At 49.4% G+C, this 25,607-nt stretch overlaps 1 protein-coding gene across 2 annotated transcripts; it reads left to right on the top strand.

The window, feature by feature from the left end:
* The first annotated feature begins 1,351 nt into the window (after positions 1-1,351).
* On the top strand, positions 1,352-23,761 carry WSCD1 (WSC domain containing 1). Of its 2 annotated transcripts, XM_075720022.1 has the most exons (9): positions 1,352-1,549; positions 1,619-1,778; positions 6,696-6,810; positions 8,567-8,751; positions 11,891-12,012; positions 18,607-18,772; positions 20,283-20,447; positions 21,285-21,485; positions 23,409-23,761. In XM_075720022.1, the coding sequence occupies exons 1-9, from the start codon at positions 1,352-1,354 to the stop codon at positions 23,759-23,761; spliced, it is 1,665 nt and encodes a 554-aa protein (XP_075576137.1). The 2 variants fall into 2 exon arrangements, with proteins under 2 accessions (XP_075576137.1, XP_075576136.1); XM_075720021.1 differs by having other exon boundaries at positions 1,352-1,778.
* Positions 23,762-25,607: the final 1,846 nt, after the last annotated feature.

Below are 25,607 nucleotides of genomic sequence, written 5' to 3'. Positions count from 1 at the left end.
GACTTAATTGGTAGCATGTATTTAAGAAAGAGGCATTAAGTGAATATCGACAAAACTTTAAATGAGATACTGAAACAAGAAATACAGTGAATGGATGTTTCTTTGCCACGACTGTGGATTTCAAGAGTGTGCCCCAAATGCAAGTTAAGCAAAAGCCATAATATTTTCTTTTCTGGAAAACACTGCATCTTTTCTCAACACTTGCCTGGCTCCAAAGAGAAGTGATTGACTGGGAAAACAGGAACTTATGGGGAGATGCCAGCTTTTATTTGCTACGGGAGGTTAAAGGTTCCCTAGAGCACAAAGGAGCTTTTCTTGCTCAGACAATCTCATCATGGTCTACAACAGCACAACGAAAGCCTGCAAAGCTCAGAAGCAGTCAAGAGATATCTGGTGAAACTTGAAATTAATTTTTTTCAAACACTAGTCACTAGTTTTTGTCCATGCATCCGCAGGTCAATATTTGGCAAAAGAAATCTACTAAAAAAATAGCAGGATCTCTGGTTTCTTTTAAAGTGGCATGCACAGCAACTCACACAGCTCTGCGTAAGTACAGAACCCCCAGATATCCTACCAGCACAAAGCCTGACTTTATTGTGCTGCAAAGAGATTAATAATTATCTTATCTATTGTGAGTTGATGCAATTTCTTCTTTTTCCCCACACACCCACACTGCTGTTTCCTTCTGATCTGCATTTGTAGCTTAGCTACTGTTTCGCTGAAAGGAAGGAATTTGATAATACCTTCCTAAAAAGATGCCTATACTGTGGCTGCCTGTTCCAGCCAGTGACAAAGAATGGAGATGTCGGCTATTGACAAAAGAAAATAAAGAACTTTTTTCCCAACTAGCGCAAGAGAAATAACCTCATCATAAAGGTATTTCTTGTGCATTCCAAGTTAAAAGAAAGGAAAAGAAAAAAAAAAAACGTAAGGCTGAAGATCTGAAACTAGCTTCTGCTTAATCAATCAATCTCACTGGATTACTGTTTTTAAAGTGCATAATTATAAACAACAGATGGAGAAATGCTCAGCTGAAAAAAAGGGGTGGGTGGGGGAAAGTCACCCTGATGACGGGAGTTTTCTCTTTGGATGTGAACCAACCTTCCCCCTTGGTATTTCAGGTTTCAGCATCGCCCGCTAGGCAGCTCAGCAGAGCACGACGATGGCATCGCCCCGGGCGCGCGCCGAGCCCCTCGGCCAGCCGGGCGCCTGAGGCTGCTCCCTCTGCCGCCGCCGACCGGGGAGAAGGCGCCGAAGTGATGGGCTGAACTGACGGGAGGAACCAGCGCCCGGCCAGGTGGAGATTCAGGGGCCCGTCGGGAGGCGTGAAGGGCCCGGTTTCAGTAAGGGCATGGCCAAAGCTTTCTTCAGGCTACAGAAGTTTCTCCGTCGGACCCAGTTTCTGCTCTTCTTCCTCACAGCAGCTTACCTGATGGCTGGCAGCCTCCTGCTGCTACAGCGGACCCGCTTGGTTATCCAGCAAGGTTCACGTGGGACCTCCACTAATCAGGCCCTGCCGGTGCCGGACGGGATGGCCGGGGTTGGGATCGTAGACCCCAGGACGCTGCACAACGCCCGGCCCGGTCCCCGGCTGCTGGTGGGCACGGACACGCTGCAGGAGCCGGCCCTGGACCAGCAGCACAGCCCACGGTGGCTCGTGTCCCGCAACTCGGAGCTCAGGCAGTTGAGGAGAAGGTGGTTTCACAGGTTCATCAGCGATCAGGAGCCCATGCAAACAGCGGGATTTAAAGCGATGAAGCACACTGCTGAACACAAAGGTAAGGGACGTACCCCTGCCCCATTCTCTGGCATGCCCGTAAACTGCACCTCCTCCCAGGACTGTCCCGCGCTACAAAGTCCGCCTGTAGAAACGCCTTCCTCCTGGCTCATCACCACTTCCAAACCAGTCTTAAGAGTACGCGCAGGCCAAAGTATGATCCTGACAAACCTGGTCATGCTGAGCTGTAACTTCCTCCAAAAAGGTATTTTTATTGATTGAGTGGAAGCCCAGACAGTGAAATATGCTTCCCTAATTTAAATTATTTTCTCTTCAAGCAGCCAAAGATGAACACTGTTTAATTGATTTTCTTTCTCAGAACAGGGAACACTTTGAAAGCGGGTTTTATTAAATTAGCTATCCAAAACCACACAATACCATAAGTCTAGAAGTGCCTCCTTGCTCCTACAGCTTTCCAGCATATACTAAATTCTGCTATTGCAAACACATTCGCTGGTCCTGACCTGCCCTCTGTGACCATCTCTGCAAACACACTGTCCTTAAGGGGACAAGATGTGGCCCACACAACCCTTCTCCCCTTACTGAGTGCCAAACCAGCACCACAATGAAACGAGAACTCCTGGATGGGAGACAAACTTTGGCGATTTTGCTGGAAATTTGCAACAGGCAAAGGGGCACACAAGGGGAATTCACACTGCTGCACGGGTGCAGGCCAGCAGCAGACAGAGCACAGCGTACAAAACTGTACGGTTTTCCAATCCAAATGGAAAGCCACTCAGGTTTGGCAGAAATCTTGAGTTCACTTCGCTGTGAGCCTGATTCTGCTGCCCTAACTGCTGCTGATAAACACATGCATGGACTGCTTTGGTTTGTTCAGCAGGAAAGCTTTTAAGAAATTGTTATCCAGACCAAGCAAAGAAGCAAAACAGGAATCTGGATGTTCACATTTCCTGCATGGCTTTATACCCTTATGACCCCCCCATAGAGAGCTGCATCATCCCAGGCGAGTTTGGGACGGCCCCCCCTCGCTGGGCACACGACGCGCTCCGAGGTGCGCAAAGCTGGGTGCCCGCAGTGTTGGGCTGTTACGCAGCTGAGCTGCTCGCTGCGCAGCGGGGAGCTGGAGCCCCAACTCTGCAGTCACCTCCGAAGGGCCCAGGGAGCAGACAAGCCCCCGTGAGGAGCCCAACACAGAAAGCATCCGGATTCGAGCTGGGTGACTGACCATGCTTTCCAGGCTGCAGCATCAGACTATGACTTTGTGATCTTTGATCCGTTGCCTTTTAGAAGAACTAGTTGTTCTTGGGGGTGTTTCGCTGATGACAAAAAAAGGAACGGGATCTGGATGACTAGACACCACATTACTAAACTGCTTTTGAGTCAGTTGAATAAATTTACCCAAACAAAGGGACACCTTCTGCAAAAATCCCACAAAATGGGTGCCACCTCGTGACTCCTGCCGAGTGAATTGTTGGAAACGGGAACAAGAAGGTGATAGTGATGGTGCACGGGAGGCGAGTCACGCAGCGTGAGTCAGGCAAACTGTAACCGCTGGAGCTACTGAAGCTCCAAGCTGGAGCTTCCAAGAGCGCTCCACAGGCGATTCGTAACACAACAGGTTTTGGTGGCAGAGAGGAGAGGCCGCAAAGCGCAGATGTCTCCCAGAGAACCCCACCGCATTTTGTGACTTGCCCCGAGCACGTAGCCTGGGTGCTCAGAGCCGAATGACAGCCCCTGGACCAGCACGGAGCACGAGGTTGCAGCTACTCCATCCCGCGCACCAGGGACCGAGCCTGGCGCAGGGGAGTGGAAAGCTTTGGGGAGGGGCCCTGTCCCCATCCCCGTCACCGCTGGGAAGGGCTGGACACAGACAGCGCCGGCTCTCTGCGGGAGGGAGACGCACCTTCACCTTCAGCAAGCATGTCTTTTGCTGACATTAGTCACCACCTACTTTAATAAGCTTTTCAGGGACAGTTGCAGAAAAGAATCACACGAACCCTCCAGGCTACCGCTTTCGTACCTGTACCTCATAAAACCAGTATTCAATATTCACAACATACTACTTTTTCACTCTTTTGCAAGCAGCAGACACCCCGGTCTCAGCCGCTCAGCAGAGGTTGAGGATTTAACCAGGAGGGCTCAGGCGCGGTGCTGCCTGGGCAGGCTTGCTGTTCGTGCCAGGAGATTCGAGGGGGCAGGGGCGGAGGGAATGCAATACAATCAAATAGGGCACAGTGCGATCCCTTGCGCCGGGTGCCCTGTGATTTGTACTTCCACGCTGCACGTGCTCTGGCAGCACGGATAGTTTCGGTGGGTTCCATGAAGTAAACCCGGCTCGCTGAGGTCGGCGAGTGCCCGCGAGCCCTTTGGCTTTGCCTCCTCCCCAGTCCCAGCTGCGTAAAGACAGCACGCCTGGTTCTCCTGGTGCTCCCATCACAGATGGTAGCTGCTTGGGCTGCTCTAGTCCCTCGTGCTTGGTGATTTCCCCCTCCCTGATGAATGAAATAACAGATAAAGAGTAGAGAAACGTGAGTCTTTATGAGCTACTCTAATACCAGGCAGAATATGAACGCATTCTTTAAAAACTTCAATTAAAACCAAAAAGATGAGTTCTGAAAATTATCCATAAAGTTAGCTAAGGCTAGTGCCGTATCAGCCACTGAGCTGGTGCCTTGCTCAAGTTCTGACTGCTGACTGAGAGGAGCCAGAGGGACTATTGATTGCTACATCCCACTGAATTATGTTGATTCAAATACGCGTCATTTGAATATCTGACTGAACATGAAGTGACATTATTAATAACAGCACTGTTAACAAGCACTGGAATGCCTTTGGAAATTATTATCTATTAAAAATTTAACTACCTATGTAGAGCATGTTATCCTCCCCCCCCCAACTTCTTCTAGTAAAGTTACAGGCTTGTTATTTCATTATGGATCCCTTCCAAGATACAATGAACTCCTCTGTGGTTACAATGCTTGTTAAAGCTTTGGCGTTGCGCTGTGGTTCCCGCTCAGTAAAGCGGCACGCTGCCTTACCGCGGAGGCTGTGTTTGCGCATTCCTCACCCGTGCCATCCCAGTAACGCCCGTGCTTCCCGACGTGGCACAGCCGCTCTGCCCCTGCTCGTGCACGGGCACTGCAAGCCAGCCCCGGGCTTCCCAGCACAGGCCCTCAACCGGAGACAAAACCGATGGCATCTGCTCCAGCATATTGTGAACACCTCCGGGCTCGCTTTGCCTTGCTCTGTGTCCACCCAGGATCGCACAGCCTTGGGTGAGAAAAGTCAAGTCCTTTTGGTTTTTTTTTCTTCTCCACGTCAAGCTATCTTGCCTGCTTACATTGCAAGTGGGACCACAACTTATCCTGCCAGGGAGACTGGCAAACAGTTAGTGCAACAAATGAAAACAGGAATTTGTTAAGTAAAAAAGGAAAGCTTTCTGATACGAATGCTTCCAGTGGATGGGGTGTGTCATGCCGTTTCCCCTGGCCTGGTTACGCCATTGCGCAGGGACGCAGGGGTGACAGGGCCTGGATCGCTGACCTTCGGCTCTAAGACCGCAGAGTCTCCCCGGGACTCATCCACAGGAGGATGTGAATGAGGTATCGCTGCCGGGCCGGGGCGGCGGGGCAGGGGTGCGGGGCGGCGGGCGGACGCTGCCTGTGTCGGCTGGCCTGCCCGTGCCTCCCGGCTCGGCCTCTTCGGCCCCGCGCGCCGAGTTTGCTGCTGCTACCGGTTTGAATCCAAGTACCCCAATCAAAAGTCTCCCGTAAAATGTAGAACATCCCCAGTGCAGGTGTGTGGCTCCCATCTCGTTAGCAGCGTGCTGTTGGTGTATGTTCACAGCTTGTAAATTTTCTATTTGCGTGTTTGCAGATTACCAATGTCTTTGAATCTGCTGTTGTGTTTGTAATATTTAAATGTTTGATTTATTATTCCTAGCTCCAAAATCTCCGTTAGAGTGGCCTGAACTTTCCTTTTCTTGTGGATTATTTTATTGTTAATATAATGCTTTTCAGTTTCACTTTTCATCATATGTTCTTTTCCCATCCACAGCTCATGTTATTTAATTTCCCTGTGTTATCATCTCAATACGGCTACTTCTAAAATCAAATTTCCTTTTTTCCTTCATATTTTAATGATATAATGTACTTATATACACACAATTGTTGTATAAGAGTCGGACTCTACATCATCCTTCTAATCATATTAGAACATGGGCTGGATTTCTATAGTATTTTGTTCCTGACAACAAAAGAGAGGCTTAACATAGGATGCAGTCTAAGAGCAATATTTATCTTTCATACGCTAAGGAAAGCAAGACATATTGTAAAAGATTCATTTGCGCTGGAGAAAAAGAGATAGTTCAATATTATAGCTAGACAGTGCTTCCTAGTTAAGACTGAAGTTATCTTTCCATTATAGCTTTAATATACTCTATGTACCCAAAGAAAACTGATTTTCTTAATATTTCTCTTGCACCATCTTATTCTCAACTAGAGATTTTCAAGAAAATTTGGGAGAAATCCGACAAAATTTCTCAAAGTTTATACCATTTTGAAGACTACTTTCTCCTTGAGTTTAGAAATTTGCCATGCTTTGTCACCAAAGGGAGGGAATCGAGCAGGCAGCAGCCACCCACGGGAACCGCGGCCCCGGGCAGTCACAGACTCTGGGTCTGCAAAGGCAGGCCTGCTTCACATAGGCAAGGGAAAAGTCTAATTTCCGTGTTGCTCATTTCCACTGGACATTTGCGCTTACCCCTTCGACAGCACCTCCAAAGGTCCGGAACCAGCAGACAGGTCTGCAGAGCAGGCAGGACCCCAGGCAGGTTGGGGCTTGCCCAAATACAGCCCTGCTTGCAACTTAGGCGCCCAGTCGCCGCTGGATGGTTTTTTCCCTCTCCCCCGTCTCCATCCCGTGAGCACTGCCTAACTCTGGTCTTGCATGCACACAGGCACCTACGTGGGATGCTTCAGCGATGATTCGAGGGAGAGGACACTGAAGGGAGCTGTGTTTTATGACTTAAGAAAAATGACGGTATCTCACTGTCAGGAAGCTTGTGCCGAGAGGTGAGCGGTATCTTTTTTCACTGCAAGTTTTCTCTTTTCTGACAGTAAGCGGAACTGAATTTGAAATGGGAGAAGCATCCATGTGTTAAACATATAGCATCTCTGAAAACTATGATTATCTCATAGCTTTAGGCATGGCATAGCTCTGCTACCTTGCTTAAAGTAGACTATTCCACTGCTGCCTATCATCTTTATTATAGCACGGCTACTTACAATATATTTTCTGTTGTCCTGGTCAAAAATTACCAGTTTGTTAGATAATCTTTGTTAGATATTTGTTAGACATTGCCCTCTAGCTCAAATCTTTGATCTAAAATATTAAAAAAACCCTGTGAACAAACTAGCACTCCCAGGACCAGGAGAGAGCAAGACAAGCAGGTGCACGGCACGGAGCGGGGCTGCTCCCGGGGAGCTGCCGGTCAGCGGGGAACAGGCGGGCGCAGCTCCGGCCACCGCTCTGCCTGCCCTGCTCAGCCAAGGCAGGGTGCGGGCCAGGGACAATCATTAGTACCTGGGGCAGGAATGTATGAAAATATTTATGAAAAAGACTTCCTGTTGCTCCCAAGCACAAGAGAAAGCAGAAGAAACAATGCTATTTAGAGCCATTCCTGTGAAATTGGCTTCCTTTGGTCCGTAGGGCAACGCAGGACACGTGGAGCCCTTTGCTTCAGGGCTGCCCAAACCGCAGCTTAACCCCATGTCGCTGGCTTTCAGACCCCCCTATTCCAGCCCAGTCCACTGCAGCCACACAGACGCTGCAGACGGAGCTGTCCCTTGGGTGAAGGAACAGTGCTCTCCTGTCAGACGGACAGACTGTCAGGCCTCGTCAGACACTTTTTGGAGGACACTGAGCCAGGCCCCGGCTCAGTGCAGCTGGCAGAGGGGTCGGCTGTGGGGCCTGACCGGAGGGACCCCCACGCACCCTGCGTGGGCACGACGCATGCCCGCCTTTGGTGAGAGGCCCAAGGGAGCGCTTCGCCCTGCAAAGGCGACCCGAGGGTCCGCACCCCTCGGCTGCGGGCCGCCACCTCCACGCCGGCGCCAGCTCCCGCGCTGCGAGCCCACCCGGACCGGACGGCGGTTCCACGCCGCGTAGGCGGTGCTGGCAGCCTGCAGCGACCGTGCCGGAGCCAGCGCGGTGGCAGGAAGCCGGCCGTGGCTTGGGCACCTCAGGAGAGGCAGCGAGCCCTGCGCCTGCTGTTCGAGCAACGGCCTCGCCTTGGTGTGAGCATGTGAAAATTGCCTGACTGCATCCAAAATGCCCAACTCTAAATGCCAGCTAACAGAACCTCTGAAAGGGGCTTTTCTTCTCTGTCACTCTAAACCGTCCTAAGTATTTCTGATCAAAGCCTGCAGTGCTAGCTCTGGGTGGGGGCGGCGTCACCCCAGCGGCGAGGCCATCGCGTCCGCAGCGCCGGGCGGGCGACAGCCAGCTGTGCTCCCGCGGGAACAGCAGGAGCATGTCCGCACAGCTGGAATTGGGCTCGGACACCCACATCACGAGGCAAAGCCCACCTCGCCCTCCCGAGGACTGCCCCAGGCCAGGGCTGGCCGCGCCGGACAGGCTCTGTCCACCGCTGCTCCCTGCCGTCGCCCGCGGTACGGGCTGGCTGCCCGCCTCCAAGAGGCTGTGCTGGTTCCTGGAGCCGGCTGCGTCTCTGGAGCAGGGCGGCAGAAGCGCACGCCATACATGGGATACAAACTTGGGAGCAGACGGGGTGCCGGTACCGACAGTGCCTGGTTTTGTTCCCCGCAGGGCTTACACCTACGCGGGCCTGGCGTACGGAGCAGAGTGCTACTGCGGGAACAAGCTCCCAGCGACCGCCTCGAAGCCCGAGGAGTGCAACAGCGAGTGCAAGGGGGAAAAGGGCTCCGTCTGCGGAGGGGTGAACCGGCTCTCTGTCTACAGGGTGGAGGAGCTGCGGGCAGGAGCGAGGCGACGTAAGTGGGTGTGCGACCGGAGAGAGGAGGCTGCTGTCCCCAGGAGCGACGCTCGCCCCGTGGGGGCGATGCCACGGCCGGGCGGAGCGCGTGGGCTGTCCCCGCTGCTCCTCTCACTCCGTTTGTCACCAGAGTTTGAAACGGCAAAGGACAAAGGTGCCCGTGGGGCACGGCGTCCATTTGCTGCTGGTCCAGTCCCTGGCTCCCTCCCAAAATAGCAGCGCTGCTCACCGCCTCCGAGCGGCGAGGCGCGCCTGGTGCGGCTGCCACATAGAAAGCGAGTGTCACCAGGGAAGAAACAAAATACAGCGCAGAGCAATTGCAACAGCAGCAGAACTTTAGCATCCATTGCGGAGGGACAAACCCACATGCGTTTAAGAAACAACCCTGGAAGCGGGTGCCTCATAGCGGCAGGGCAGAACAGCACTCGTATCAATGCCACCCTAAGCTCAGAAGTGATCCTAAACAAAGTAATTGCCATGTGACGGCAGCAGGAGAACAAGTAGAGGCCAGAGAGGGAGGCACACCAGTCTCTCTCCGAAGTGAGAGAAATGAGACCACAGAGTTTTGCTCTTCCAAGGACTTCTGCTCTCGCAGCAGTTGGGATTTTTGTTTCTTCTTTAGATGACAACACTTACTCTACTTGTCATTCAGTTAGCTACCACGGGAGATACAATAGATAAACCTTTGGGCCAACACGAAGCACACATAATATCTAAGCAGCTGAGCAGTCTGCTTTTGGCAAGCTCACAAGACCTTAACGGATGTTATTTGCTGAGAAGCAGCACTAAGACCTTAGGTTGTGCCAGTATTGATGGCACTTCATTTCTTCTTAAAGACAAGTCAAGGTTTGTACAATACTCCACCCAGCTACATATAAATTATATATCAAAGGTACACAGAGCTAAATTGCCAGTGTCAGGCTGACAGGCACATTGGCAGCTTTCCCGGGACGTGCATCACTGTTTAAATCTTCAGCATAAAATATATATACATATTTCACAGGAAAAGGCGGCATTTATTTCTTTCTTAAGTATTAATGAATTAGTCATCAAATTAGTCTAGCCTGGAGCTAGACTTGTATTTTGTTTGCCCTTAGTAATACCTGATATTTGACTGTTTGAAGAATCCCACTGACACAAGCTAGCTGAGGGCCCAACAGAAGTATTAATCACGATGAACAAGTATATTGGAAAGTAACTCTGAAACGGTAACGGCATCCATGATTTACACCGTGCAATATAGAGAACAGACCTTGCATAAGGCTTCTTACGCAGAGCAGATCCAGTGGCATCTCCATTTAAGCCTTCCTAGACGTGGGGTTTGCTGGCTCCCCTCTCCGCTCCTCGCCTCCCCCTTCCCACCCTGGCCCCCCGGCACCATGAGCCGCGCAGCTCCTGCACCGCAGGGCTCGTGCCCCCACGCCACGTTTAATGCAATGAAGCTCAAAGTCTGCAGCTATTGCAGCCCGAGCATCGCTGTGGCACAGAGTGCCGTTCTCCTCGGTGCAGGATTCAGCCATCCGTGCCCAGAAAGCAGGCAGACAACGTAAATACAGCACATTTCCAGTGCGATCCGTGGGTTCTCTGCAAACCCTGCTCCCTCCCGAGTGCCGGTGTGGGCAGCCCAAGCTTTCTTCCTGACCTGCTGAGACAACTCTAAGCATGTTCATAAACATTTTGTTTCAGGACTTAAATACTAGTGTGAGATTTAGTAGGAAGTCTTTGAAGAGCATCCTGAGAAGCCAAAAAACTTCTGTTCCTTTCTTCTTTGGTGCTGTGCTTGCAGTGATCTGGTCCCAGGGAGACTCCCGTTTCCCCCCAACTTGCACTGAGTTATTTTATTTTCACATCTCCTGAGTGATCCGAAAGATGTAGCATTGCTTCTAGTAACTGGTTTGAACAGTTGTTAGAACAATATTTAAGCGGCTTCTCCTTAGATTGCTCTTGGCTCATGCTGGAGAATCTGGGACGTTCTGCCAGGAAATTCATGCAGAACCCAATTTTTCCTTCAAAACTGCACTGCATCTCTCCTGTCATCCAACACACTTCCCCCATCAGTTCTGGTGAGTACTGTTTAAGGTATCCAGCGGGTGTGGACCAGGACTCAGAAGACCCAAATTCATTCCCAGCTCCACCTTTCTCCCTGTTGAGTCATGCTAGGCAAATTCTGTCAATAGAGAGTTAGTGCACAGTGATGAAGTAAACGCATCTTCCACCATTGTAAAGCCCACAAAATCCCAAGGATTACAGAAGCATCATACAACATGCAGACTTTTTTCTTTTTCTAACCAGCCACACAATGTTATTTTCTTCATTACCATCAGTTCATCTGTGCAAATGCATGGCCTCACCTGGGGTAGTGAGTGTCCGTGACAGCTTTGGGTTTCTGTTTGGTTCTGTCAGGGGACATTTCTCTCTTAAGCAGGAGGGAAAACTGTATTGCTGCTTGTAACAAGTAGTTGGGCCCAATCCTGACTTCAATCACAGTGATGCAAAAAACGGAGCAAGTCTGCCAAACACTGTGGCATTTATACAGGAGCAGGTGAGATCAGAGGCTGATGCTCCAGACTTGAAGAAAGCTGTTCTCCCCGAACAGCTCACAAAAGCCTAGTTTAGATTTTGAAGGCTGCAGCAAACTCCCTTGCCCTGAAAAGAAGCGAGTGGGAAGAGGAGAGGGATAGCTCAGCAACTGAGCAGATGAGCAGGAAGGTGGGGCCCCGTGGGGGCTTTCAGGATTCATTTAAATTCCTTTCCTTTCCTGGTGCAGATCATGGGAAGCTTTGTAGATTTTTATCGGGGCTTTTAAGTCTTTCAGGGGAAACCATGTCTTCAGAAGAAAACTGGGACTTGCAAACAATAGCAATGCCCTCCACTGGTGGAATTTAATTTGAACTCTTTGCTGCAGCCCTACTTTCAGCGGTTAGTACAAAGCTAAAGGCATGCGCTCCTTTCAATACCACAGGATTTGCAACACATTTTTCTAGCGTATATCATGGTTTCTCTTATTTCTACAGCATTTGGAATATAAAATTTATTTTATTATTTTTAGCTTCTGAACCTAATATTGTTCTTTGTGAAAGAGGCAGGATACTACGGACATTGTTTTCTCAAGAGAAACCTATTTCATATCCCTGCAGGGAGGAATGTTATCTATCGAGGATGTTTTAGAGCTCCAGAAAATTTAACAGACACCTTTCCAGCCTCTTTGATACAGCCCAATTTGACGGTGGAGATGTGCTCTGAATTTTGCTCCAAGAAAGTAAGAACAGTTCTCATTTCACATCCTTTCTTCTTTTTTGTTATTTTAAATTTTAATCTACTAAGGGAACAGCAGAGATTAGTGCCTTAGAGCCTTGAATTTGTAAATGAGTTTCTAAAGGGCAAAATTCATCAGAGTAAATACCCAGTGATGCATCTGGTCCAGCCGCTCTCTCAAGTGGGGAAGGCGGGAGGGAAAGCCATCAGAGCGATGCCACTAAATATGATGCACAGAAAAGCCATTCTAAGTGACGAGTATCGACCCCGAGGAAATCGATACCATGTCCCTGCCACGTTCAAGCCGAGCCCAGAGCCAGATCTGACCCCGGGGGAGGTCTCGGTGGATGCAGCTCGTGGGGAGACACCTGCCAGAGGGTGGATGCGGGCTGGCAGCACCCAAAACGCGGCTCCAGTGCCCTCCGGGGAGCCGGCCCCCACTCAGCTCTCGGGGAGCCACGCGTGGGCAGGGCAGGGAGACGCGAGGCCCAGCGCCCTCCGCTTCGTGCAGCCCTGCGTGCTCCCCTCCACGGCCGTCCTTTCGGCCGCAGGCTCCTCGGCAGCGCAGCAGCAGGCATGGCCGTAGCCAACAAGAGGATTTAAGGCTGAGGTATCTACGCACAATTTTTATACCAGTGTGTAACTGTTGGCTAGGAGCATGATACAATCTTAAATATATAAAAAAAAAAAGATGCCAGAGAAAAGTTTTAGCAGATAAGCACAATGAAATCAGGTGGACTTCCCTGGTACTTTTATACAAATGGGTCTCTTTCCATACCAGAAGAATTTATACCACTTTCACTATAACCTATGTAACTTAAATGTAATTTATGTTAATTCAAAATGGAATCATGGTAGAACTTCATGCCGATATATAAGACTGAAAGAAAGCAATGAATAAAGTCGGTTGTGTGCTTATTGGCTTTTGGGCAGAAGGTGAGAAGGGACGTGCTAACAGCTGCTGTCCTTGGGCACACGCTTGGCCCGAAGCATCACCTTCGCTCATCCTCACCCTTACCACAGAGTAAGACCGTGGATTTAAGAACTGACGGAGTCTGACTCTGATGGACTCGGGCATCCTCACAGGAGGGGACGTTTGGCGCAGGGCACCCTCTGCTTTAGGGGCTGTTGCTGCGGTTGGTTCCCTTCCCTTCCTCCCCACTCCGATGGGGCTTATTTTTCTGTACAGAGGAGGGTTCACTGCGTGGTCAGATTTAGCCTGCTGCCACATACAGCCTCATGCACTAAACTGAACGTTCAATTACTTTGTCTTCTAGCATCACAAAATTGATTAAAACTATTAAGGCATGAACAACAAATCTTCTTAATTACTAGGCAGAGTGGGAAAGCTTTTCCCAGTCAACATAGCTTCTATACCAGCTCATCAGTGTTTTAAGAATGCATCATGGAATTAACTTTGTGCAGCAAATTGCAGTGAATCACCCATATACCCTGTATATAGTACTTTACAAACATGCATACAAACACACCTTCACATCCTCCATGCATATAAATGTTCAGTAAAGCAGGACTCCATGAGCAATTCTTTCCAAGCTCTGCCATTAATCTGTTGTTTAATGGTGGCAAAAAAAATCTTGATCGTTCTGTGTCAGTTTACCCACATGTAACATCCTTGTATTAATATTTATTGATGAAGTGTAATTAATTATTGCTTCTGTATCTGGGAGAATGATATGAAATATCTGGAGAAGTTGTTTTCAGATGTGCTCAAACACGAGGTCAATGTTTTTAAGCAGAGTCATGCCATTCTGGTTTTGGGAGATGACTTGTCTAAGTAAGTAGATTTTCAGAAGTGTAGTTCCTTCAAGGTTTTCTGGCTATGCAGCCAAAAAGTGGAAGCATCTGAAATTACTGGTGACTGAGAAGGCTAGGAAGAAGACCACAACCAAAATGTGCCGCATTAGCGTGACATTTGAACAGGACTAGGATAGAAGGGAGTAGCAGGATGGAGGAAACTGTCCATCTCTGCAGAACAGCTAGCGCCAGAGTTACAGTCAATGCACATTTGCGTGATGAAGCTTGTGCGAGAAAGCCGTCAGCAAACCACATATTCTAAAGGATTATCTAAACAGACTTTTCTGCACAGAGGACATGGAGAGGACTGCAGAAGTGGTAACGTTAAGAGGAAAAGGTACTGAAGGCAGGTGAGGAAAGGGTTTGTTACCTCTCATTTATTCCTTCCCTAAGATGGTGCAGGTAACAACTTGCTTATCCTTCCCCCCCACCTCCTTCAGCTCTGCTGGGCACCATGCTACCCTTTGGAAAGTGACTATTAGAGAACATTTGCCTACAAAAAGACTGGCGAGGTCTCGCTCCACTTAAGAAGCAGCAATTGCATATCCACAAGTCCAATTGTTACACATCGATTACCAAAACAAGTCCTATTAAGACATACAAACATTTGTCCCAACTTTGGTTCCTTTCCTTTCAAAATAAGATAGAAAACTCCTCGCTGATAGCAACATACTCAGCCCTCCAGAAATCAGGAGGGCCCTGTCACTTTAGTCAGCCTGCTATGCTGAAAGGAATTACCCAGCAATTTCTGTGTACCCTGAAAAAGCTCGTGGGCTTTTGAAAGGAACTATTTGGATGCTTAAAGTTAAACATATGAATAAGTCTTTTGCTCTTTGGGACTTGGAAGAAAAGCAAATTGAGGCATACCATATTTAGTTGTTAGTCTTGCAAATTGCTTTGTGCAGCTGAAATGGTAGCTCCAGCCCTTGGAAGCATATGAGATTATGAATTTGAGGTAACAACTTCAGATGAAACCTGCTAAATGCCCTTAATTATCAATTCCTTCCTAATTAACAGTGATGACATGGCTTAATAGCAAGCCATTATCACCCCACAACATAGATCCACGAATGGGTTTCTGTGCTAGGTCCCTTGGCCAGAAGCCATAATTTTCATATATGCTCTTTTATAAGCCAACCTGCATACTAAATGAGCCATCTCCATTTGAATTTATATTTTTAAATAAACAGTCCTTTTAACACTCAGCTGCTGCAGGCGGTTATATATGATGATACAAACAAAATCTGGAAGAACACTTTTAAGTATTGAGGAGAGAACCCCAGTATCTCAGTGCATCCAAAAGACATGCCAGCAAGTTTGCACACTTGAACACTACTAGATCTAAGCTGCTTTTTCTTTTCTTTATACAGCAATATACAGAAGACAGCAATCTTCTAATTTCAAAACCAGACCTGCTGTTTTGGATTCTAGATGTAGCTACATGCCATTATCTACCCGTAAACAAAAGACTCCTGGGATTTCGATCCAAATCCCATTGTAGAATTCATACAGAGTGTTTCCATACCTTCATTTAGAGATTTTTTTTAAACACAATAAACCAAAGATAAGTAGGCCAGAACCTCAACTGGCGCAGATAACGACACCCTCGCTGACTTTATTGCAGCAGTGAGAGTAGTATTTCAAATCAGGGTCACACTGGGTATAACAGTGCACCGAGGAATTGTCCCCTGGCCTCAGATCACAGTGTAAAACAAGGGAGTGATTTGCTTTATGGTATTTATTCTTTGCTCTTAGAATATCCAGTTCAATGCAAACTTGAAGAATGACTTCCAGGTTTGTTGCAAAATGAACATGCCCATCTTTAAGTAAACCAAACCCATCATTTTTACTTGGGAGACAAATTTCTTTCTGTGATTAGCCCCCCCATCTCTTTTTGGTAGATTGAGAGAAAAATTTTAACTGCGTCAGATAGGAGAGTTAGTATAGGAAGTTGGAAAAGAAAGGAATTGAGCAGTACTCTACTCAGAGTAGAACCAGATAGGTGTATTTTTAATCTACTTATAATTCTTAATTGGGATACAATCTAATAACAAACAACCAGTGACTGAATCATCACATCATGTGTGTTGCTACTGGAGAACGACTGCTTTCCTTACAGCACTTAAACTACCTGTTGAGGCTTCATCTAGCAAATTCTTACGTAAATAGTTCCATTGACATCAACTCTCACTGAATTACAGCTTGCAGGATGGACACCTGCATGCTCTAAAGCTCAATCCAGAAAAATGCATATTCATAGACTCACAGATTTCTCTGGCAATACGCTTGTGTTTAACTGAAGCATCGCAGACTTGTGTGCGCCAAGCTTGAGGACTAGTCCTGCACTTAAGTTACACGGTTGCTTAAAGCCATAACCACAGCTTGGGGCTTACATAAATACACAGGTGAGCAAAGTGGATGGCTTGTAGTTTTGATTAAATACTGATGGCAAGTCAAGACTGAATACGTTACTTTGCAATCACGCTGTGCACTGCATCAGGTGGATGCACAGTCCAAGTCGTCAGCCCGCTGATCACAGCGCCTTGCACGGACGCTGTGGATCCTGGTGCGACTCCCAGAACTACTGTCGTGCTTCTTCCAGCGCGTGTGCTGCCATCACTGAAACTTTGAAACTTTCACATGTGAAACCCACTCCCTGCTTCTCCCCTGCCCCCAGCCACTTGCTGCCGAGCAGCAGGAAGGCTGCACAGGCACAGGGCAGCCCGGCCCCCCCCGCCTCCCTAAGGGCCTGGCACCCCGCACCTCCGCTACCCGGAACCACACGTAGAGCGGCCGCAGAACAGCACCGTACCGAGCAGTGCCTCTGCAGACACAGGGGTATGCAGCAGCGTTTGCTTAGGTCTCTTCACAAAACCTCCAGCCTTCCAGAAAAGTCGATCGCTTGCAGGTGCCACTTGGCGTGAGGTACAAGGTACATTTTTATTCTAGGCTGTGTTTGATGGCCGGGACACTTACTAATTTCTCAAACTGAGAAACACCGCTTCATTGTAAAGGAAAAAATTCTGTTTGCAGGCAGAAACAGAACTATTTTGCCCTTGGATCAAATCTGTAAATAGTTTTTGACAACGTCATATCTCATTCGCTAAGCAAATGTTGGCTGTTTGGGCACAGATGGCACATGTGTTGCATTTGACTCCTTATCAGAGGATGAACACGTGGGGAAGAGCGAGAGATAAGCTGCTTGGCAGTCCTGTCATGCACTCCCAGACTCCAAAATACTTTTAAAAGGCAAAAAGCGTTGATACGGAATAGGTGGAATTGAATGCCCTGCGCTCAAATAACCCCGAGCGTCCCTTGGCCATTGTGCGGCTGCACCGAGCCCATCCCTGCACGCCAAAGCACCCCCGCGCCGCTCAGCAACCCATCGGGGGACTTCGGAAAGCCAAGGAAAAACAACCCCAGTCCTCCTGGTCAAGAGGAGAACGACTGAACTTTAGGGCCCGTTTCAGGAAAGGACTAAGCGTGCTTTGCCAACTGAGCACATAAGCAACTGCTAATTTTTTCAGCAAATAATTAGCACGTTTCCCTCAAACTTCTCTTAATTCTCGTCAATATTAGCCCAGCCTCGCGGCTCTGCCACCACACAGCAACGCTGCTTTGCAGCCTGTTGCCTGTTTTGCGTATGGCCGGTGCACCAAAACCTGAATTACTTTTCATCAAATCTACTGAGAAGTATCTTACAGCCAGAAATTTTCCTTGGGAATTGTTTCCTTGCAATGAACATTACCTATAATTTTCTTGTAGCTGCACATTTTACACTTTGCTGAGATACCTGTCATTTGCAGCAGTCAGTCTGGATTTCACGTGAGGTTTCCCTATCTAGAAGCAAAGTAACATACCATAAAAGAAGAGGTGCCCGTGCCATGCCCGAGGATAGCGCAGGAGCCAGCGGAGCCAACCCTGCGTGCGCAGCGGGCAGAGCCGTGCGTGCCCTTCGGGTGCTCCCGGCACCCATACGCTGGCTGCGCTCAGGCACCCCGCGTCCCCCTCCGCCTGTGCTGGTGCAGCCCCACGTTCGCCATCAGCGCAGTCCTGCTGAGTAGATGTACCAAAAATTACCTGGTATCACATTTCTAAATAGTTTTTCAAAGAATATACACAGTAGCTCTCAAACTCTGTATCAGCCCCTCTATGCACATTCATTTTTTGCAAACTGTGAAGAAGTCAGACTAAGATGCACACTTTTTTTATGGCTTGACTTTTTTCTTTCTATTTTTAAACATCGTTGCAGCAGTTAGTGGGTCTAAGTTTCCTTCTTCACTTAAATTCTTTAAGTTTAAGGGCAAGTTTCCTCCACACAAACTCTAGTAAAATCAACTGAGTAAGATAAACCTTTTAACAGCTGACTCCTCAGTTTGGGGGAATATAAATGGAGGCTTAAAAGATGATCCAATTCAAAATGCTCATTTTGGGGGTAAATAAGAACAACTTTTCCCACACTGATGTTTTGCAGGTGGAATTATGTACTAGGTGCTGCAGGAATATTATAAAATTATTTTTATGAATAATGAAAAAACCCAGAATATTGTGAATTTTCAAGCTTTACAAGGCTTGTGTCTGAAAACCAATTTTTAAGAAATTGCCATATGAAAGACAGTAGTAGTATAAGAAGCATGAGCTTTACAGTGATATATATCAAACACTGCTTTGATCTTGACAGTGGCCTTGTGAAGATTTATTTTTCTTTGTATAGCAGCAGCATTCCCCGCAGGCTGTTGGTGCCGTGGCATTTACGCACTGATCTATTTTCTCTCTTTCGTAGGAGTTTCCCTTGGCAGTCATCCGAGGGCAGGAGTGCTACTGCGGCTATCCCACCGGGCGCTTCTCGCTGCGCGAGGGCGCGGATGGGCTGCTCTGCAGCGGGATGCACAACACCAGCCGCGCCGCCGAGGGAAAATACTGCTTGGTCTATCAGACACCAGTGCAAGGTACGAGCTCCAGCCTCGCTGTGCCAGGGCCAGAGCCACCGCGGCTGGAAATAGCCCCTCACCACTTCTGCAGGGGGTAACAGCGATCTAGTTTACAGCAGGCTTAGCCACAATGGCTGGTATCACCTACAGGCAGGCATTTAGGAAACAGCCCCTATCTAAATCCCCCCCTTGCAATTGCGCTCATAAATACACATCTTTCCATTCTCTCATTAAGCAGCACAGCCTCCCCCCATCCTGGAAAAATGTAATCATTTTGCAGATGGAGAGAACAAGGCAGAGCCTGGGAAGGCACGCCCCGAGCCATGCGGCACCCCGGGCTGCCGCGGGCGAGGACCCCGTACTCTGGTTCCAGTCCTGCTCATTAAACACACACCTGGCCCCCATGTTATGCAGCCATCGAGGCAGCTCTGCAGACTCTAATTTTGGTCTACCCATCTTCCTCTAAAATATTAATCTGCATACATGTTTCAAAGCCAGAAGATAAAGCAGAGTAAGGCTCCAATCCAGTAAACCATTTAGGTGGCACCCGCAACTTTATCCATGCAATGATTTGCACCGAGTTCAGCGAAACGTCTCACAAGCTTAAAATTAAAGAAATTAAGTGCTTTTCTGGATTGGTGCTGGGCTTTTTTTAACCCAACACCCTCTTTTATTTTTTTTTCCTCCATCTCCCAGTTCGGAGGTAGACTGCAGACACCAGCACATGAAAAGATCATGCAAGAAGAACGCTTGCTTTCATGAAATTGCTAGTACTTCCCACATCTGTGTAGATCAGTAGTAGCAGAAGACAGCCTCCCCTGGACCGTGCTGGCTCTTTCTAGCCGTGGCTTCATCTAGAGGCTGCTTTGAAGAATGAAGAGAGTAATTCCTAATTAATTCCTGGCTTCTTGTTGAATCATCACAGAGGGTCAAGACTGGTTCTCGTCCTATCCTTGCTTTTATTGGCACGCTAAGAAATGAGGTTAGGATTTACAAAAGCATGTATGGAAACATGGTGTGTAGCCCCCACAGGAGATTAACGCAACGTGGGCTTGTCACTGCCTTGGGCCCTTCGGAGAGGAATGACAGCCTAGAGGTTTAACTGAATGCCAGCTCCTTGCAGTAGGAGGGGTTTCTCCTGCGTTATAAAACTCACAATTTCCAGGTGTAATGGCACATTTAGGGTTTCATTGAAGAGCCAACCTGCCAGGCAAATAGCTGTTAACAAACAGGCATCAAGGGGCTTTTATCACAACTTGCTGGCAAGCACAATGGTTTGCCGCAGCTCCATCAAAAAAGCATTGCCTAACACAAAACCAGAAAAAAAAACCTCTTCTGAGGATAATCTCTTTGGCCTCTTATGGCTGAATTAATTTTGGGAAGTAGCTGACTCACAACTGGACTCAAATTGATATCCTATATTCGTAAGAGAGAGAAGAAAGAAGCAATAAACCCTGTAATCAAGAGCTGTCAGTGGAATTATTAAAAAGCCACAATGCTAACAATGAAATATCTTCTGTACTCGCAGACACCCGCTGCACGGACAGGAAATTCTTAACCACCAAATCCAAAGTGTTCGTTGCTTTGTCGAGCTTTCCTGGGGCTGGGAATACGTGGGCTCGCCATTTGATAGAGCATGCCACAGGATACTACACGGGAAGCTATTACTTCGACGGAGCCCTCTATAACAAAGGTACCACACCTAGCGGGACGGGACGCACAAAGCCCTTCCGAGGCACAAAGCTTTACTTACTTGCTGTGGCACCCTTCTGCTTTGAGCCCGCAAAGGCTGGCACTGTCAGCACGTTTGGTAAAATTTAAACACGTGCCTGGAACAAGCGGTCTCACGTGGCGCAGGCAGCAGCAGGGACTGCTCCAGCAGTGCGCTAAGCCTGACAGGCAGCTAGTTTCACAGACAACAGCCAGGCTCTCGATTTGCAAAATTTGCATGTCGCCTGCATTGGTGCTGCTGTGCACACGCACATGTGCAGCTCCCATCTAAAGACTGGTCCAAAAGACCAGCTGACTAAAAAAATTTTACTAAACTCTGAGGGTAAGACCCTTCAGTAGCACGTGAAACACAAGGGCTGAATTTTTAAGTGTTACTAATTATTCTGGGGGACAGTATCCTGAGGGGGCACGGTATTTAGGAAGCGGCAAGCACTGGCCCTGTGAAAAAGAGCCCTTTTGCAGGGAGGTGCCGTTGACGTCCTCCCCAGCGGAGGAAAGCCTGGCTCCCAGTGCCCGCCCCGCTCAGCGGCCGGGGCTCAGCCAGGGACGGGGTCCTCCTTACGGCAGGCGTGGAGAAGCACACAAGAAGAGGGTTCCCAACCAAATAAAGCCAATAAGCCTTGCAGGTCAGTGGCAGGCCAGGAATAAAATTCAGCCCTGGTCCCAGGTCCTGGGTTTAACTGGCTGGTACTTTCACAACAGTTTTACGCCACTGTAGGGAATGATTTACGAATGATGCACGAAAAGGCACAGACATATAATGAAGTGAAAAAGCCAACGACCCTGTCTTGTAAAACAGGTTTTAAAGGAGAAAAAGACCACTGGAGAAGTAGAAGGACCATCTGTGTGAAAACACATGAAAGTGGCAAGACGGAGATTGAAATGTTCGACTCGGCGATCCTGTTGATACGGAACCCGTACAAGTCGCTGATGGCGGAGTTCAACAGGAAATACGCCGGGCACCTGGGGTACGCCACCGACCGCAACTGGAAGAGCAAAGGTAACGCACCGCCCCGAGGCAGGCCGGGGGTGCCCGCTGCCGCTTCGGTCGCACTTTGAAACTTATCTTCTTGGCATGCTGGGAGGGGGGTAACGCACTGGGACATGAGCGAGCACTGCAGACAAATTCAGTGGGACTTGAGTCCCACCGCAGCCGAGATCAGTCCCAAAAGCACTCAGACCTGCACTGTGGGAGTGGTTGTGCTCTTGCCGTACATCCACCACCATGGAGAGGAGGGTAGCGCAGCACCGATGCTGTGGCCACAGGGTGCAGCAACATTGCTGCCATTGTACTGTTTGGCAGAGAAAACATGTCCAGGTACAGCACCCCTGCGTACAGCCCATTTGCCAAGCTATATGAGGTGAAGAAAATTTGCCCCTGCAGCATGTAATAACCGTGAGAAATCTAATTTAAGATTTGGAGGATTCAATGGAGCATGACATTTCCTGAAGGAAATTTTACAGCACTGCTCAGGTGCTACTGCACTGCAGATAAATAAGGATAATAGCAATGAGGGAACTTGAGATTCAGTGTTCCCTGAACACGAGAAGACTTCAGAATACGCCTGCCATGCTTCATGCATTTGACTGGCAAGCTGGACGGTGTGACTACCATCTCCCCACCGAATACACTGCTGCATTCAGACTCTGTAGCAGAGAAGAGATTCGGCTTGCATTTCTCCTCGTGCATGATTTAGGCATTAGAGCCGTGGCTTGGCAAGCCACGCAGCACAGGGCTGCGGCGGGCTGGGGGAAGTGTCCTCTGTCACAGCGTATTTCTTTCCCAAGTTCACGTATCACCTTTCATCAGTCACAACTCAAGACCTATTCATCAAAAAACAGACAAAATAGCCCTTAGAAAAGAGAAAAAGTCTGGAGGGAATGGCTTTCCTGTACTGCAGACTACAAATTGTTACATTTCAGCCACAAATGCTCTTTGTCCAGCCCAAAAGCTTTAGCTAGGACTATCTTGACCCTTGGAAAATTAAATTATGACAGAAGCAAATAGAGATTGAGGTATCATTAATGCCCAAGGTAAAGGTGGGAAAATAAGTCAGCAAATTTTGTCCCAGTGATCCTGGCTAGTGACCCTAAATCCCTCCCACGTGCCAGGAACAGAAGAATCTTCCCTATTAATCCTATTTCCTTATCCAGCCTCCCCAGAAGCAAGCTGGTAAGCATGCAGAAAGATATGTTATTCGACAGATCTGGAAGTCAGGAACCCCTTGGGCCACAGCCAAGATCAGTGTCTCGATGCTGCATTTACATAATAAAAAAGTTAATGTATTGTTATAGAATTATTATATATTATTTGTTTACATATATATTAAAAAATAAACCTGTCTCTTTCTCAGTCTACATTTGAAATGGAGGTAAAAGGGTAGGAAAACCACAGAAGTAAAAGAATCTGCTTGAAGTTACATAGCAAAGCATTGCTTAAGCCACGCCATCCGAGCGGGACCTGCTGCCCTCCCTGCTCATACCCCTTCACGGGCCTTCAGCCTCTTCCCCGGGGCGTTCCGGCCTCCCCCAGCCCCTGTTCGGCGTGCATGCAGAGCTCAACTCCTACAAATAAGGCGCGGTAGAGATGCAGAGCTGCAGCTCTGCCCACGCCATGCCCTATCCCTCCCTGGGGCCTCCCAGGCAGCTCGGTGACGCCCCCAGCCCCGTCAGGGGCCAGGGAGCCCGCGCAGGCCAGGTGACGGGGGCGGCGGGGTCAAGCATCATCCGTCTCCGTGCCAGAAGCTGCAAAGCCGCGCTGCCGTACCCCAGCAGCCGGCCACGCTGCGCTACTCCGGCGCACGCCCATCCAGCAACGTCAGACCGTGCCCAGCAACTCCGGTCTCGTTGCGCAAGATAACATTTGGAAAAAAACGCGGCATGGCTAACATGGTCTCATTTTCCTGGTTTTCTGGTGCTCTAGAGTGGCCGGATTTCGTGAACAGCTATGCCTCCTGGTGGGCCTCCCACGTGCTGGACTGGCTGAAGTACGGGAAGCGCCTGCTCGTCGTCCACTACGAGGACCTGAAGCGGAGCCTCATCCCCAAGCTGAAGGAAATGGTGGAGTTTCTGAACATGACAGTGACGGAGGACCGACTGCTCTGCGTCGAGAACAACAGGGATGGGAATTTCAAGCGGTCTGGTGCCAAGCAAAAGGATTTTGAGCCATTCACCCAGGAAATGAAAGATCTTATCAACAGATACATCCTGACAGTAGATGAAGCCCTGAGGGGAAGAAACTTCACAGGGCTGCCCAGAGAGTACGTGCCAAGATGATAGCCTGGTAGCGCTCTGCTGTGTTTAAAAATAAAGTAATTTTTTCTAAAAAAAGAAAAAAAAACAGAAAAAAAAAAAGACCAGAGCTTTACTTTATAGCAGTTAAAGCAAAGATACTTGTGGAGTCTGCTGAGCAGTGCAAATTCTCTCCGCTCTTGGGTGTTCTTCAGGGCACTAAGTGCTCCAGAAGGCAAGCAATGAAGGATGGAAATTGGGTTATAAAGCAAGGCAGAAGCTGTTAGCGTCTACATGCGCGTGCCCCTCCCTGCACAAGCGGCTCAGAACCTCACAACGCAGCACCCCTGCATCTGTGGTGGGCATCCCGCCTCCTCGCCCCCGCTGCCGGCACAGACCTGCCGGGGCTGCTTGGGTTTTCACAGCAACTCTGTTGGAAATGGACACACGTAAAGGTGGGGGGGGGGGGAAGTCTCAACAGTGATCAACAATTTTCACCTGAGCATTTAAGAAAATCAGTTGCTTCCTTCTTAGTATAGCCCACTAGCTTCCTTCTCCCGGGTTTGCCGGTCAGCTCACCTGCCACAGCGGTGTCAGAGGTGCAGAGGGGAAGAAGCACCGGTGGGCAAAGGCGGCTCGGACGCTGGGCAGAGAGGTGCTTCAGGACCCACCCCGGGCTTCCCTGAGGGAACGGCACGGCCCAGGGCCACGCGAGCTCCGCAGGGAGGTGGGCGGCCGCAGCATCCCCCCGCAGCAGAGCGCGCGGCTGGGGACCCACAGGAGAAAACAGAAATTCAGCATGGCCAGAGGTGGAAATCCCTGGGTGTCACCAGTCCCAAAGAGACCCAAGAGCTGGCCCCAGGGCTGTGTAGGAGGCCCCAGAGGGGTGGGAGAGGAGGGGCTGCCGCCCGTGCCAGCGGCTCGGCACAGGTTTCTGTGCCTCCACCCCTGCGCCCAAAGAGTCACGGTGGGTCCGGGGAGACACCGGGACCTCACGTCACCGTGCTTGGTGCACTTGGTGCTGGAAGTGGCCGCAGGCGGGCAGCCCGGACCACCCGGGGAGCAGGGGCAAAGGGGACGAGCCCCAGCCCTGCGGGCCCCAGCACGGGCAGGATCCCACCTCCCCTCTCATCCCTGGAGGAAGACCGAGGCGGTCCAACCTGAACTATGTTAAGCTACTTACTGCTGCTCTCTGGAGCCACCCCCAGCAGCGATACCCGTTTTATTTCTAACTCACTGCAGTTCCCTGCGGTTTGCCCCGTCCCGCGCTGGGCCGCGCGTGCTGTGCGCAGGGAGCGCGGCGCGGGTCCCGCCTCGGGTCCTGCCTGCGGGCAGCAGCCGCGGGAGCAGCCCGGAGGTGGTTAAACCGCACAGCCCAAGGGGCTGCCCCGCTGCGAGATGCTTTTGTTCACGTGAAATAAAGGAATCCTTAAAAACCCGAGTGAAAATACTAGTTTTAATAAAACAAGAAGTTTATATAAAGGGAGCTGGACTTCCTCTGTGTGTGTATCATTGGTGCTTTAAAAAAAAAATACATGACACGGAGCACACTTTGGCCTGAGTCTCTCCCTGTTTGCGCTCCGCACGTGGCTCGTCTTTGTGCTCAGGACCACCCGGCTGGCGCGGGCCTCGCTGCGGGGCTCTCGTGCCCCCACCTCCAATCCCCAGTTCCTGCCCCGGCAGCAAAGGCCCAAGGGGCCGCAGGGAAGCGGTGCAGGACTGCGGTCGACTGAGCTGGTTCACAAGGAAAGCCGAAATCTCCTTTGTTTACGCAAGTGGCACAGCTTGAAGAAAAGCAACTAAGTCAGGATGCTGCAAGCCCACATAAAGGCAAGCGGAAAGAATTTTTGAAAAGTACTTGCTTTAAATAGCAAATATGGTCATATATCTA

The sequence above is a fragment of the Pelecanus crispus genome, chromosome 12, assembly GCF_030463565.1.
Source record: "Pelecanus crispus isolate bPelCri1 chromosome 12, bPelCri1.pri, whole genome shotgun sequence".
Lineage (NCBI taxonomy): Eukaryota > Metazoa > Chordata > Aves > Pelecaniformes > Pelecanidae > Pelecanus > Pelecanus crispus.
The sequence above is the reverse complement of the archived record's forward strand: the minus strand, read 5'-3'. Positions and strand labels throughout refer to the sequence as shown.

Excerpts from the sequence above, each read along its gene's own strand:
- WSCD1 (XM_075720021.1), top strand. The coding sequence starts at position 1,352 with ATGGCCAAAGCTTTCTTCAGGCTACAGAAGTTTCTCCGTCGGACCCAG. Across the intron at positions 1,779-6,695 it reads GCACACTGCTGAACACAAAG|GCACCTACGTGGGATGCTTC; the intron begins GTAAGGGACGTA and ends GCATGCACACAG. Across the intron at positions 20,448-21,284 it reads CGGAGCCCTCTATAACAAAG|GTTTTAAAGGAGAAAAAGAC; the intron begins GTACCACACCTA and ends CTTGTAAAACAG.